Consider the following 16,595-nt stretch of genomic DNA (forward strand, 5'->3'; position numbering starts at 1 on the left):
CTCCACCCCATCATATGTGGATTGGAGGTGTGGAGGAGGAGTTGGAGGAGTCGTGGTTGGTTTCAAAACAAAAAAAAGGTTAGTAGATTCATGGCTGCTGGAAAGTGATGAGGAATGACCAAGACGTGTGCAAGTCTAGCATACCGTTTTGGACAGAAATGGACAGGTTTTCCATGTAACCTATTAGTGGGTTTTTCCAAGACACAATATGTATGGTTTTCCTTGATTTCCAGATCATGGGGACAGTTTTCTTGGCAATAGCACCACAAGGAGTAATTGACTGTATGTGTTTCCAGAATTTTTCAATTAGGGTGCGATTGGCAAATGGCGTGACCATATGTGCCTGGGTTATTTTGTGTGCAATGAGAACAGGTTTCTGAAGTAAATCCCATTTTAGTTTGAGTTTAACTTCAAACAGTCCGCCCACTGCAGATGTTTAATGTGTCAGATGTTTCCTCTGACACAAATCAATGTTTACTGATGTAGTGAATCGCTTGTTTCCACAGGGTTTTTAAGGATTGAAGTAATGGCGAATGAACAAGAAGGTAAGAATCCTTCAGTTTCCTGACACATTTGTTCTGTTGTGTCTGCTTGAACTGGCACATATAAAAGTACTTGGAGTTTTAGTCCTTCTGTAAAGCTCTGTTGCAGTTTGATGTCCTTTTTTTACAGTCCCTGAGACCTGAGTCACAAAATGTTTTTTTTCTTTATATTTCTTTATTCATTCATTCATTCATTCATTCATTCATACAGAGGCAATTTTGCGCCTGAAAAACTGATCTTTCAGAACCATTCCATTCATTCATTCATTTGTGCGTTCATTCAAACCTCATAAATCGCATTGTGCATCCACTTATTCATTCTTTCTTTCTTTCTTCCTTTTTTTGACCTTGTCATGTTTGATCAAAATGTCATAATTGGTTCTTCTGGTGAAACAACAGACTTCTTCTCTCTGGTGATGTACTGTGTATATGATTCTCCAATTATTTAGAGCACTAACATTTTAATTACATGTAAACATCAAATCAACATCTGATGCATTGTACCCTACATTCATTTTTTTTTCAATAGTCTGTTTCACTCAAATGTCCATCACAATAGAAAAGAGATGTTACTTCCAGTTCATTGCAACTTTAAATTCTTGTCCAGTCCTTATATCAGATTATAATGATGTCTGTTTAATTTAACATAGCAAACCAATCACAATATAGATAAGTATAACAAATGTTGGATATCTGATACAATAAATGATGCTCACTGTAGGATCATTCTAGTGCCCCTTCATTGCAAATATCTGACATTTGTTTGCGACCCTTAATTGTATGCCCCTGTGGTAGGCATGTTGCTGATGATGAGTAATGAAGATAACATAGCAAACCAATCACAATATAGATAAGTATAACAAATGTTGGATATCTGATACAATAAATGATGCTCACTGTAGGATCATTCTAGTGCCCCTTCATTGCAAATATCTGACATTTGTTTGCGACCCTTAATTGTATGCCCCTGTGGTAGGCATGTTGCTGATGATGAGTAATGAAGAGGAATTTGGTAAAAGTCCTGTGCAAAATCTAACACTAAATGACAATAAAAAGATGGTGATTCTTACTGGCCTTCATCTCTGAAACAATTTTCAGAGAACGCAGCACTATGGGGTAAATCTAGTCAGTCTTCAACATCTGGCTCTGGACCTGAATTGGCTCTTGATGGATTGTCAAACACCTATACCCACACTACCATTGAGACCAACCCGTGGTGGAGAATGGATCTACTGAAGGTGTACAGAGTGAACAGAGTCACCATCACTAATAGAGTGTACTTGGGTTATAGGATTTACGGGGCGGAGATTCGTATCGGGAACTTCCCTGACATTAACAGCAACAGAATGTGAGGATATTTCTTTGACTGTCTTGGTTAATATGACTGCAGATGAACAGAAACATATAACAGATGATCTTTCTGTCTGTAGATGTGCTGTAATTTCTACTCTTGCAGACGGTGCCACGGCCACTTTCTCATGCGGTGGGATGGAGGGACGTTATATGATTGTTCATCTTCCTGGATATCAGAAGATTCTTAGTCTTAGTGAAGTTGGCGTTTATGGGTATTTGGCAGGTAATTAATTGTTGAAGAGCACTTTTCAACAGTGAATGTAATATACTTAAAAATATGTCCAGTAAAGACATAGTTTGCCAAAAATCTAAACAGTCATGCTTTGTTCATGCTCATATTAGCATGACTTCATTCATTAAAATACACGAGTAGTACTAATCCCTTTCATTGTACTGATTATGCTGTATCATGTATGCTGTATATGATTTTTAAAACAATTCACATTTGAAAAAGGTATTTGCCAACAAGTGATGAGTTTATCAAGTCAAACATAAAAGAGATAAACTCATCTACTTATTACTCACTTTCAGAGTTTATAATCAAGTTCTTGCAAACTATTCTAACTCAAACTTTCAGGGAATTTTTTAAAGGGTTAGTTCACCCTAAAATAACAATTCTTTTATCATTTACTCACCTTTGTGTCTTTCCAAACCCAAAAGACATTGGTTCATCTTCGAAACACAAATGAAGATATTTTTAATGAATTCTGATTGATTTCTGTGCCCCCATTGACAGTTCACACAACTACCACTATCTCTTCAAAAAGTTCATAAAGAAATAAAAAAAACGAATCACGACAGAATTTAATTTTTTGGGTGAATTAACCCATTAAAGTAAAGCCTGAAAGAATTGTTGAAGCTTAATGGTGCGATGTTGAAGTCATAACCCTTTATAGGCTACAGTTAATTTTTTTACTTTAATTGTGTTTAGGCTTCAAAATAGTTTTTTACATCTGCCAATAGTGTTTAAGCTCCAAAATATTTTTTTTTAATTTTTTTTAATTTCTGCCAATACTGTTTAGGCTTCAAAAAAAATTGTTCCCTTTCATGGGAACTTCGAACTGCGTCCTCTAGGGGTCGCTATGGGGAACGCCTCGTCGTGACCCGTGTCTGAAGCATACATTGAAAAAACACCAACTCGTTGGCCGGCGACAGCCATGACGTCACTACCGGTGCGACTCCAGTATAAATCGGCGCCGGGAGCTACACATCATTCTCTTCTTCGTCTTCATTGACTGTTCTGTTTGAAGCGTGCATTTTCAAGGAAAAAGTAAGAGCTATCTATTTATTATGGCGAGCACTAGTAGAGCATTTAGAAGGTGTGTGCATCCGTGGCAGCGCTATTTGACACCAGATGACACACACGATCTATGTGTTGTTTGTTTGGGCGAGGAGCACGCACGCGATGTCCTCGAGGGGGCAATCTGCGTGCATTGCGAGTTTTTTCCAATGAAAAAACTCCGTTCTCGTTGGTCTCTCTTTTCAAGTAAAGAGGGGCAGCCATCTGCTTCCCGCGGTTCAGGACCCTCCGCTGCTGAGGCACGGAGGAGAATGAGCTCGTGGGGATCTCAGGTGGACCTGGCCGATGAGTTTAGAGAGGGACTTTCCTTCTCGCGCTCATCGGCGGGGGGCGAGAGACAGCCACTGGAGGATGATGTTCTCTCTTTAACATCATCTGATCCAGGGGCCAGTGCTCTGCTGGGTTCAGCCCAGGAAGAGCAGGAAATGGATGATGAGAGCGAAGAAGCTGAGGCTGAGCCTTCTCAATCCTCCTGCCCTGCGTATGATGAGCTCTTAGAGGTTATGGATCGCGCCACGGCAAGACTTGACTTGCCATGGAAGCGGACTAAGGAAGTGGCGTCGCGAGGTCGTCTCGACGAACGTTATCTTTCTGGCCATAACCCTCCAGCTCAGGTGAGTCTTCCTTTCCTTCCTGATCTCCATACTGAGATCGAGAAGGAAGGGAAGAAGCCGTTTTCCTCACGCATCCATCGGTTTCAGCATACCAGTTATGCGAATATCGAGGCGGTGCGCGAAAACGGCTATGAGAGAATGCCCCCTGTAGAAGAGACGCTAGCTAGCTATCTCTCTATGGGAGAGACATCATCTCTCAAAACTCCCTCCTTGCCATCCATGCCTCTTCAAGCTACATCTAAAATGAATGGCAAGGCATACGCAGCAGCAGGTCAGGCTGTTGCTTCACTGCACACGATGGCGGTGCTTCAAGCATACCAGGCTGATCTGCTGAAAGACCTGGATAAAGGCGAGGGCCTTTCTTCTGATGAGATGGCTGAGTTACGCCGCACCACGGATCTTGCTCTTCGTGCTACTAAGCAGGCTGCCTCTGCCATGGGCAGATCTATGGCAGCGATGGTAGTAACGGAGAGGCAGCTGTGGGTAAACCTGGCAGACATCGGGAAGAAAGAAAGGGGTTTTCTTCTCGATGCCCCGGTTTCGCCCTCTGAACTTTTTGGTACATCCGTTGAGACGGTCATCGAAAAGTTCAGGGAGGCGAAGGCACGCTCAGCGGCCTTCAAAACCTTCATTCCACGAAGGTCCAGGTCTGAGCCCGAACAACCCAGGGGTCCTGGCCCGTCTCGATTTGAGGATCAGAGACGAGCACAGAAGGCTAGTGTCGCGACTCGCGCTCCTCCTCCGCCTGCGGGTAGGGGTAGGAAGTATCGTGGGTCGAAGGGAGGTAGGCAAGACCTGAGGGATGTGATCCAGACAAGGCGTCAGAGCTTTCGTCCGGATCAGAGTAATACTTAGGTATCCACTCTTTCCCTCAGGGGGTGTAACATCTACCCCTTTCTTCCCCTTCCTAATTCCCCTGTAACCACCATATCGCCACCTGACCGAGGTCAGGTGGAAGCTTCCCGCATAACAGTCTCCTTCTGGACCTATGATGTTTTGGTTGGTTCTATGGTTATCATAGTAACCACCTTACTGAAGGTCCGGTCTAGAGGCTTTCCGGACAGAGCTCCAACGCGGGAGCCGTGGTGGGTGAGTACGATCCATGTCTAAATATATGTATATAAATATATGTATGTGCTATGAAACTGGTGGTTGTGTGTACCCTTCTGCTAGTTTCTTTGCAGTGTTTCCCGTGCTGGGGTCAGAAACCGGGTGCTCGACTTGCAGTGTTTATTTCACTCGTCGAGATATGTCCAGAAGGTAAGTAAGGTTTCATACTTCCTGGATCATGCGGCCATAACACAGGCTTCTGCGGGAGTTTTGTGATTATCAGGCCCCCGGTGTCACTGCAGAAAATTTCCTGGACGTCCGGGCTGGGGTTTACGCTTTCATGCTACCCTGACTGGTCTACCGTATCCGGGTCGCCCTGAGGGGTTTTTCCCGATCACCAGGATATCCCCTTGAGGCATCACCCCCCTCACCATTGAGGGTTATTGTGAGTATGATGTCTCTTTCGAGCGTTAATCCTCTCTGAGGAGTTAGATTCCTCGCTCCATGGGCTGTCCTCATGGTAGTATTGAGACAATGCTCCCCTTTTATCAAAGGGTTACCTGAATGAGAGTTTGGCTAGACTGCAGTATGCTTACCCCTCTGATTTTCAATCATGCTGCAGGTCGAGCCCCCCCCCCCCCGCTCGTTGAGAGCTGGGTTTGTGCTCCCTCAGCCAAGGTAAACTACTGCTAGCGTTCCTGCATTGGAACATGCTGTAGGCCGAGCCCCCTTCTCGACTGAGAACTAGGTGTGTTGCCCCCACAGCTAAGTAAACTACTGCTAGCGTTCCTGCATTGGAACATGCTGTAGGCCGAGCCCCCTTCTCGACTGAGAACTAGGTGTGTTGCCCCCACAGCTAAGTAAACTATTGCTAGCTGTTCCAGTGCGGAACATGCTGCAGGTCGAGCCCCGTCTCGGTTTGAGAACTGAGTGTGTTGCTCCCTCAGCTGAATAACTGCTAGCTGTTCCACCATGGGAACATGCTGTAGGTTGAGCTCCCTCTCCATTAAGAGCTGGATGTTCTCCCCCAGCTACAGATTTACTGCTAGCCACTCCAGCATTATAGCCGTAGATATAGCGTCTGGGGATACGCTATTTTTATCTATAGGCTGCCTTTTCAGGGTGCCACGAGAACCCCTAGAACGGTATACAAGTGTAGTGCACGTTATGCTTTGCCCACTTTTCTAAAATCCACATAAGTGGTAAGTGTGCACGTTATGCTTTGCCCACTTTTCTAAAAATCCTGTATGGTAAGAGCTACGCGCAAGACTTCGTGCTCTTTTTGAGTGGTTTAAAACCCCGGTTCTGCCTTGGGCACCACTCCCCCTATGTATCCTCTGGATACCTACTTAACAGGGTATTGCTACTAAGGATCTGTTGAGACAGTTCCTTCACCACAAGACAAACGTGCGGTAGCCCCTGTGTGACAGACCAAGACTAGTATGATTCTAGGCTCTTGGTCGTATTCCCTTAAAGGAATCTGTTTCTGATTCCAAGCCTTGAGCTCTACCCCGGGCCCAGGAGTCTGGCCCTAACAGGTAAGTAGTTTGGGGTATGTAGCCTAGGCCTTTGGCCGTAGGGAATAACGTCACTGACAGCCGTCTAAACGTCCCAGGGGCAACTCCCATAGCAATATGGTAGAGTTGGTTCTTAGTGCTCGCCATGGTTCTGGCTTGCACTCCCCTCAGCATGGCGGCGTGGGTATACCGTTCCCCATAGCGACCCCTAGAGGACGCAGTTCGAAGTTCCCATGAAAGGGAACGTCTCAGGTTACTTATGTAACCATGGTTCCCTGAGTAGGGAACGAGACACTGCGTCCTCTAGGTTTCTTGCCATGCTGCGGACGCAAGCTTCAGACGAAGAAGTGAACGATGTGTAGCTCCCGGCACCGATTTATACTGTAGTCGCACCGGTAGTGACGTCATGGCTGTCGCCGGCCAACGAGTTGGTGTTTTTTCAATGTATGCTTCAGACACGGGTCACGACGAGGCGTTCCCCATAGCGACCCCTAGAGGACGCAGTGTCTCGTTCCCTACTCAGGGAACCATGGTTACATAAGTAACCTGAGACGTTTCTTGTATATGATTCTCCAATTATTTAGAGCACTAACATTTTAATTACATGTAAACATCAAATCAACATCTGATGCATTGTACCCTACATTCATTTTTTTTTCAATAGTCTGTTTCACTCAAATGTCCATCACAATAGAAAAGAGATGTTACTTCCAGTTCATTGCAACTTTAAATTCTTGTCCAGTCCTTATATCAGATTATAATGATGTCTGTTTAATTTAACATAGCAAACCAATCACAATATAGATAAGTATAACAAATGTTGGATATCTGATACAATAAATGATGCTCACTGTAGGATCATTCTAGTGCCCCTTCATTGCAAATATCTGACATTTGTTTGCGACCCTTAATTGTATGCCCCTGTGGTAGGCATGTTGCTGATGATGAGTAATGAAGATGAATTTGGTAAAAGTCCTGTGCAAAATCTAACACTAAATGACAATAAAAAGATAGTGATTCTTACTGGCCTTCATCTCTGAAACAATTTCCAGAGAACGCAGCACTATGGGGTAAATCTAGTCAGTCTTCAACTTCTGGCTATGGACCTGAATTGGCTCTTGATGGATTGTCAAACACCTATACCCACACTACCATTGAGACCAACCCGTGGTGGAGAATGGATCTACTGAAGGTGTACAGAGTGAACAGAGTCACCATCACTAATAGACCGTACTTGGGTTATAGGATTTACGGGGCGGAGATTCGTATCGGGAACTTCCCTGACATTAACAGCAACAGAATGTGAGGATATTTCTTTGACTGTCTTGGTTAATATGACTGCAGATGAACAGAAACATATAACAGATGATCTTTCTGTCTGTAGATGTGCTGTAATTTCTACTCTTGCAGACGGTGCCACGGCCACTTTCTCATGCGGTGGGATGGAGGGACGTTATATGATTGTTCATCTTCCTGGATATCAGAAGATTCTTAGTCTTAGTGAAGTTGGCGTTTATGGGTATTTGGCAGGTAATTAATTGTTGAAGAGCACTTTTCAACAGTGAATGTAATATACTTAAAAATATGTCCAGTAAAGACATAGTTTGCCAAAAATCTAAACAGTCATGCTTTGTTCATGCTCATATTAGCATGACTTCATTCATTAAAATACACGAGTAGTACTAATCCCTTTCATTGTACTGATTATGCTGTATCATGTATGCTGTATATGATTTTTAAAACAATTCACATTTGAAAAAGGTATTTGCCAACAAGTGATGAGTTTATCAAGTCAAACATAAAAGAGATAAACTCATCTACTTATTACTCACTTTCAGAGTTTATAATCAAGTTCTTGCAAACTATTCTAACTCAAACTTTCAGGGAATTTTTTAAAGGGTTAGTTCACCCTAAAATAACAATTCTTTTATCATTTACTCACCTTTGTGTCTTTCCAAACCCAAAAGACATTGGTTCATCTTCGAAACACAAATGAAGATATTTTTAATGAATTCTGATTGATTTCTGTGCCCCCATTGACAGTTCACACAACTACCACTATCTCTTCAAAAAGTTCATAAAGAAATAAAAAAAACGAATCACGACAGAATTTAATTTTTTGGGTGAATTAACCCATTAAAGTAAAGCCTGAAAGAATTGTTGAAGCTTAATGGTGCGATGTTGAAGTCATAACCCTTTATAGGCTACAGTTAATTTTTTTACTTTAATACTTAATTTTCTCGTTATCTCGACATAACGAAAGTTGTTTTCTCCTTATAACGACTTAATTTTCTTGTGATCTCTTGTTTGATCTACTGTTGTTATAGTAACGAACACAACTTTGACACGCATCTGATGGACAGATAAACCATGCACTCTTACTGTTTTAAGCTTCAAAATAGTTTTTATTTATTTATTTATTTTTACTTCTGCCGATTGTGTTAAAGCTTCAAAACTGTTTTTTTTTTATTCTGCCAATAGTGTCTAAGCTTCAAAATAGTTTATTTTATTTTTTTATTTTTTTTATTTTTTACTTCTGCTGATTGTGTTTAGGCTTCAAAATATATATATATTTAATTCTGACGATAGTGTTAAGCTTCAAAATAGTTTATTTTTTTTATTTTTTTACTTCTGCCGATAGTGTTTAGGCTTCAAAATATATATATATTTAATTCTGACGATAGTGTTAAGCTTCAAAATAGTTTTTATTTATTTATTTATTTTTACTTCTGTCTATTGTGTTTAGGATTCAGAATAGTTTTATACTTCTGCCGATTGTGTTAAAGCTTCAAAACAGTTTTTTTTATTCTGCCAATAGTGTTTAAGCTTCAAAATAGTAAATTTTTTTATTTATTTTTTAATTTTTTACTTCTGCCAATAGTGTTTAAGCTTCAAAATAGTTTATTTATTGATTTATTTAATTTACTTCTGCCTATTGTGTTTTGGATTCAGAATAGTTTTATACTTCTGCCGATTGTGTTAAGGCTTCAAAACAGTTTTTTTTTTACTTCTGCCGATAGTGTTTAAGCTTCAAAATAGTTTAATTATTTATTTATTTATTTTTACTTCTGCCGATAGTGTTTAAGCTTCAAAATAGTTTAATTATTTATTTATTTATTTTTACTTCTGCCTATTGTGTTAAGGCTTCAAAATATTATTTTTTTTAAATTCTGCCAATAGTGTTTAGACTTCAAAATTAGTGTTTATTAATGAAGATTATAAATCATTTATCAGATTATCATGACCAACAAAGCGTGTCAGAATCATGAACATGTGTTGGTCACAGAGCTTGTTTTCTGCAATACAAAAGCCAGTGGTGGGTGGCAGGCCGAGGGGCTCGTATCGAGCATGATCATATAATGCTGGCCAGCGCAAGACGTAGGAAAAAGCAATGCAGTAAAGAAATGCATCAACTGTGTTACAAAACATACTTTTCATTCCAATTGAAAGTTCTTGAAGATGGAGAGATGGGTAGTTGTTGACGAGGTGTTGTTGATGATCTAATGGAGTAATTATTCAAAATAGTTTAATTATTTATTTATTTATTTTTACTTCTGCCTATTGTGTTAAGGCTTCAAAATATTATTTTTTTTTAATTCTGCCAATAGTGTTTAGACTTCAAAATTAGTGTTTATTAATGAAGATTATAAATCATTTATCAGATTATCATGACCAACAAAGCGTGTCAGAATCATGAACATGTGTTGGTCACAGAGCTTGTTTTCTGCAATACAAAAGCCAGTGGTGGGTGGCAGGCCGAGGGGCTCGTATCGAGCATGATCATATAAATTAAGCTTTAGCGTTAGTTCTGGCAGGTCACGTGAGTCAAGCTTGCATCAGCTGATTCTCAGCTGATCACATCTACCTATAGGAATACGACACCTATCGCGGCATTCCTATATAAGCTGTATTCAGTATTATTCAGCAGCTTTTTAGCTTGCTTCGGAGCAAATTACCCTCCTCCATCCCCAGCTCCACCTTTCGCCACAGTCAGGACTTAGCTTTCTGATATTCCTTGCTAATCAGACTCCTTTATCTTGAATAAAGTGTTACACTTAAATATCATTGAGTACATTAATGATATCTGCATTGTTCTGTTCTGTTAACCCTAGGGGGGTTATTATTGCTGCTCTCCCTGCTCATTCATGACAGGCTGCATGGATGGGCAGGGAGGTTTTTTGCCCAGAACAGAACCATACCGCCAAACCAAACTTTATGCTAAGTATCTATCATTCTGACGATAGTGGTCCTGACAGAATGCTGGCCAGCGCAAGACGTAGGAAAAAGCAATGCAGTAAAGAAATGCATCAACTGTGTTACAAAACATACTTTTCATTCCAATTGAAAGTTCTTGAAGATGGAGAGATGGGTAGTTGTTGACGAGGTGTTGTTGATGATCTAATGGAGTAATTATTGTGAATATAGTTGTGAGGGCATCGTTAGACACAACGTCACTGTGTTTATAATTCCGTTTGTTGACAGTAGTTGATGAAATTACTCACTTAACCTCAAGTCATTTTTATAATCTTCCCAACCACTTAATGCACAAGTTTGTGCTTTAGAATGTATCTTTTTTCTTCTTCTTCTCTTACATAAATTTAATTAGGAAATTTGGCAGTGGATGGAGCCACTACGCAGTCATCAACAATTACAGGCTGGTTTGCTGAAAAGGCCATCGACAGTAATCGAGGTCTCCAGCAGAATACAGCATGCTCATCAACCCTTAGTGAGACTAACCCATGGTGGAGGCTGGATCTGCGTGATGTGTACACAATTAGTGAAGTGGTCATCACTAACAGAAACGACTGCTGTGCAGAACAAATAAACGGAGCGGAGATTCGCATCGGGAACTCTTTGGAGATCAACGGCAACAACAATCCCATGTGAGACCCTTGAGTTTGAAAAAATGTGAGACATCGGGCACAAATGTGAAGGATTCATTCAGATATGACAGTATTTTTATATTCTTTCTCTCTGTGTGTAGATGTGCTGTTATTCCTGCTATTCCAGCAGGTGAGTCCTACAGCTACTCATGCGCTGGGATGGAGGGACGTTACGTGAATCTGATCATTCCTGGAGACATGAAGACACTCACTCTGTGTGAGGTGGAGGTCTATGAAGGAGGTTTGACAATGTCACATGTTTTTTATCAACAAAACAGTGAGGAGCATTAATACGTTTTTAACGAATGCAACCTCTACTAATTCATATTACATGTATCTTTGTTTAGTTCCAGTTTTTAAAAGATCATTTGTAAAGATGCAGTTTAACTCCAGAGCTGATTTAACTGACCCTTCAGTGACAGAAAATGTTCTTAAACAGGTAAGAGAAGGAAAAACATTCAACTGGCATGATTACTGTTAATTAGCAGCAGCTCTCATCTGGTTTCCATCTTTTTAAAAACAGACCTTATAGCCCCATAGATGAGATGCACTTGAAATTCGATGAAACCCTTAAATGTCTTTGTGGACATGTTAAGGTTTGTTGTGCATTTGGAGATGTACATGAAACCTTCGTTCTTACAGAAGCTTTCAGTGATCAAAAATCAAAGTTATTTCAGAAAATTCACCAAATACGTATTAATAAGTTGATATTGCTCCAGAGCTGCTCCATGAGGAATATAATGGCTTTGTTGTAAACAGGGTTTACAGTGGTATGATCAACGTTTCTATGAAACATGAAGATTTAAGTGTATTCCAATCTAAATGTGTTATTTTCAGTTTGGATCTGCTCTGGCTGATAGAGGACTCACAAACATGACTCTACGGTGGTCTCAGACCCCTCAGCGGGTGATCCGGAAGGTGAATGCTGGTAAACGTGAGTCTGTTCTCACAACTGTACAATAAGACATGAAATAAGCTGCACAAATAGGAATGATTCTAAATTTGCTATGAGATATAATAAGCAAATATTTTACTTGCAGGTCACTGTGTCAATGGAAAATAACATACTGGAAATCAAGACTGCCTTTATGTCACTAAATGTACTTTTGTTAAAGATGGTCATTCTGATTCTAAATGCATTGCCTGAAATTTCTTTATAATTATGCTTAACAATAGACATATTATTTCATTAATTTCTGCTTAGTTTCCTTTTGGTGATTATTCACATATTTATAAGAATTATAATGCATTGTGTGTAACTGTGTATTGTTAACAAATAGAGACAGATAGACATGAACGTAATGAAATTAATTACAGATATAATATAGAGCTAGTACAATATACAAGCTAGCATCTAAAAATATATTCTTCCCCTTTGAACTCTTAGCCTAAATCTACTAAGATTAACATCAGTGCTCCTCTGCCGAGTGACGATGTACATCTCTTACAAACACATACAGTAATACCTTGGAACACCAGTTTAAGAAAGATTACCTTTTTTTCAACTTTAAACTTTAATCAGTGATCTATTCTACACAGTATAAGTGGTTCTCACACTGTAGTAAACCTACATGTAACATGACCATGAAATATATAGAAACATTGTTTAACTCACATGGTTATTCTCCATGTTTTATGTCGACTATTCTATTATTTCCATTACTCTAACAAATGACGTTTGTGCAGTCCAAACTAACCAAAGGTCGAGGTTAATCAGTGCAATGCCACAATTTTATAGAAATTAAGCCGCTAATTTCAAAAATACAAATATACACAGCAAAAATAAATCATTATTTATCAATTAAACAACAATAAAAAAAAAATGTAAAAAAAACGTTAAAGTTAATGAGTCCATGCTAACATTCAAACCTAAACAGCGAACTGTTCTGTCATGTACAGTGTAAGTTAAAAACACATAAACGAAGGTCTACATTTCAGTGTCACTCCATATTAAACTCGGTTAAATGTAAATTAATTTAATCTTGCCATGCAGTACGTGAATCCTGAATGTTATAATCTGCCATTGTGGCAAATGAAAGCAAAAAATAAATAAGTAAAGTGAAATAGGAATAGTATGTTGTACTGACCAATCTTCAGTTAGTATAGTTCGCTTACACAAGCGTTCTAGTAGCTAAAAAGCACTGTAGGGATTACTTGATAATTTACTTTTGACTTAGTATAGCCTAGCTACTCAGAATTACTGACTCCCAGTTGTGGCATAGATAAATTATGCAGTTGCTATATTTTACTGTTTTGCTTTTGGTTTCTTTATTATTATTATTATATATATATATTTAATCGTTTTTAAATATAATTTCATTTTCTGTCTTGTAGTAGCACAACAAAAATAGCAAAGAAAATTGGTATCGTCACAATTAATAAAAATAAATAAAATTGATTTGTTACCATTGTTGTGTTTTGCAAGGTGTTTTTGAAGTCTGTGTGTGACTTAAGCATGGTCGATTTCAAGATATTGCCACAAATAAGGAAAGGAAAGGACGTGTGGCCAAGTATGGTCTCCCATACTCTGAATTGTGCTCTGCATTTCACCCATCCAAGTGCACACACACCGCAGTGAGTAGTGAACACACAGCCAGAGTAGTGGGCAGCCATTGTTGGTGCCTTGCTCAAGGGTCTCATTAGGCGTGGTATTGAAGGTGGAAGCAAGTGCAGGTCATTCACTCCACCCACCTACAATCCCCTGCTGGCATCGAGACTTTGGGTTACAAGTCAGAATCTCTAACCATTAGGCCTAAACCTAGATCTCTCTAGTCTGTGTCTGCACTCTCTTTTATATAGTTTTTCCCCAAGGTGTGTTCAATACATTTCCTATATAATCGTTATTGTTTACCTTTTTTTGGCTGTGCATCCAGTCTGCATTTAGGAAGTGGACAAGAGGTGGAGGCCTCGTTATATATTTCTTTTGTCTAATGTCAAAAGAGGATGTGCAGCTTCAGCACAAAATGTATGTCTGCGCATTCCATTCTAATGCAGGCCTCTACACACACAGGCAAATACATGAGTATAATAGTATAATAACTTGATACATAAATGGTTATATTCACATTGATTATTCTTGATTAATTCACACCTTGATCAATAAAAATCTTCAACAACAGTCAGTGCTACTGAATGACTGAGCTCCAAAAAAATCTAATAAATTAATAGATAATAATGAGACTTTGACAGTAACAGATTTGAAAAACCAAAATGCATAAATAAAGTGAATGTACAGACACCTGCATGACTCTATACTATACACTATAATACAGTATAAGTAAATTCTTCGGACACAACGGATATTCTTGTCAAGAGCTGCTGCTCACAGAATCACATTCAGTCATTTCTAAAGGTGATCATAAAACATAAAAGTCTTCAAACATAAGAGAAAATGATGAGTAAATATGATGCCCTTATGACCCCTCACAGAATTAAATTGGCAGATGAATGTCTCATAATTCTGCGGTTACTAAATGACACAAAGCACATGTTGAATGAGTTTAACCAATGAGGCTTTTAAAATGGAGCAAACAGACCCACATCAACAAGAAACACACACATTTGTTGTCTTTTTTGTCACTGCAGGAGTGACGTAAACCCAACCACACCTCCGCAGTAGACGCTCGTTTAACCACGTTCATCACACGACGCTGTATCTCTTCTGAATGAACCGAGACCAGATCCACATGATTCTGTCTGCAGTATCTCAGAGCTCCAGACCACGTCCGATTCTCTCTGATCACAATCAGTTTATCTGGAAACCAAACAAAGCACAAGCAGGAACGGAGATGTTTTGTTGTGAGGACTTTAGGGGTTTACTAGGGAGCCCCAATCATCTCTGATTTGAGAAAACGGCAAAGAAATTTGTCTAGGGGATTTTGCATACAAGTATATAAGTAGGGTTGAGTATCGTTTGAATTTTATTGATTCTGATTCCGATTCTGCTCATCGATTCCAGTCCTTATTGATTCCTAGTTTCGATTCCAATAAGATAAAAAAATCCAATATATAAAAAAGAAGTCAAACATTTATTATGTGCCTTTTTCCAAAACATTCTGTTGCAGCTGAATAACATGAGCAAAAATTCCAGAATCGGATCCTTAAGGTCAGGAATCGGATACTTCTTGTAAAATTTAAATTTAGATTCCTGTGTGCACTTTTTTTTTTCTTCATCTGTGAGGACCTGACCTAGCGATCTGCCAGGACCTTGCTCGCTAATCTATTATGCAGTTGCTATATTTTACTGTTTTGCTTTTGGTTTCTTTATTATTATTATTATATATATATATTTAATCGTTTTTAAATATAATTTCATTTTCTGTCTTGTAGTAGCACAACAAAAATAGCAAAGAAAATTGGTATCGTCACAATTAATAAAAATAAATAAAATTGATTTGTTACCATTGTTGTGTTTTGCAAGGTGTTTTTGAAGTCTGTGTGTGACTTAAGCATGGTCGATTTCAAGATATTGCCACAAATAAGGAAAGGAAAGGACGTGTGGCCAAGTATGGTCTCCCATACTCTGAATTGTGCTCTGCATTTCACCCATCCAAGTGCACACACACCGCAGTGAGTAGTGAACACACAGCCAGAGTAGTGGGCAGCCATTGTTGTTGCCTTGCTCAAGGGTCTCATTAGGCGTGGTATTGAAGGTGGAAGCGAGCGCAGGTCATTCACTCCACCCACCTACAATCCCCTGCTGGCATCGAGACTTTGGGTTACAAGTCAGAATCTCTAACCATTAGGCCTAAATCTAGATCTCTCTAGTCTGTGTCTGCACTCTCTTTTATATAGTTTTTCCCCAAGGTGTGTTCAATACATTTCCTATATAATCGTTATTGTTTACCTTTTTTTGGCTGTGCATCCAGTCTGCATTTAGGAAGTGGACAAGAGGCGGAGGCCTCGTTATATATTTCTTTTGTCTAATGTCAAAAGAGGATGTGCAGCTTCAGCACAAAATGTATGTCTGCGCATTCCATTCTAATGCAGGCCTCTACACACACAGGCAAATACATGAGTATAATAACTTGATACATAAATGGTTATATTCACATTGATTATTCTTGATTAATTCCCACCTTGATCAATAAAAATCTTCAAGAACAGTCAGTGCTACTGAATGACTGAGCTCCAAAAAAATCTAATAAATTAATAGATAATAATGAGGCTTTGACAGTAACAGATTTGAAAAACCAAAATGCATAAATAAAGTGAATGTACAGACACCTGCATGACTCTATACTATACACTATAATACAGTATAAGTAAATTCTTCGGACACAACGGATATTCTTGTCAAGAGCTGCTGCTCACAGAATCACATTAAATCATTTCTA

At 39.4% G+C, this 16,595-nt stretch overlaps 1 protein-coding gene across 1 annotated transcript; it reads left to right on the forward strand.

Moving 5' to 3' along the window:
* Positions 1-526: 526 nt before the first annotated feature.
* LOC107566591 (uncharacterized) lies at positions 527-12,222 on the forward strand. The gene is made up of 9 exons (XM_016252081.1): positions 527-545; positions 1,641-1,890; positions 1,973-2,118; positions 7,429-7,678; positions 7,761-7,906; positions 10,983-11,259; positions 11,361-11,500; positions 11,607-11,698; positions 12,097-12,222. The coding sequence occupies exons 1-9, from the start codon at positions 527-529 to the stop codon at positions 12,220-12,222; spliced, it is 1,446 nt and encodes a 481-aa protein (XP_016107567.1).
* The last annotated feature ends 4,373 nt before the right edge of the window (positions 12,223-16,595 follow it).

The sequence above is a fragment of the Sinocyclocheilus grahami genome, unplaced genomic scaffold (assembly GCF_001515645.1).
Source record: "Sinocyclocheilus grahami isolate Dianchi unplaced genomic scaffold, SAMN03320097.WGS_v1.1 scaffold1087.1, whole genome shotgun sequence".
Classification (NCBI taxonomy): Eukaryota; Metazoa; Chordata; class Actinopteri; order Cypriniformes; family Cyprinidae; genus Sinocyclocheilus; species Sinocyclocheilus grahami.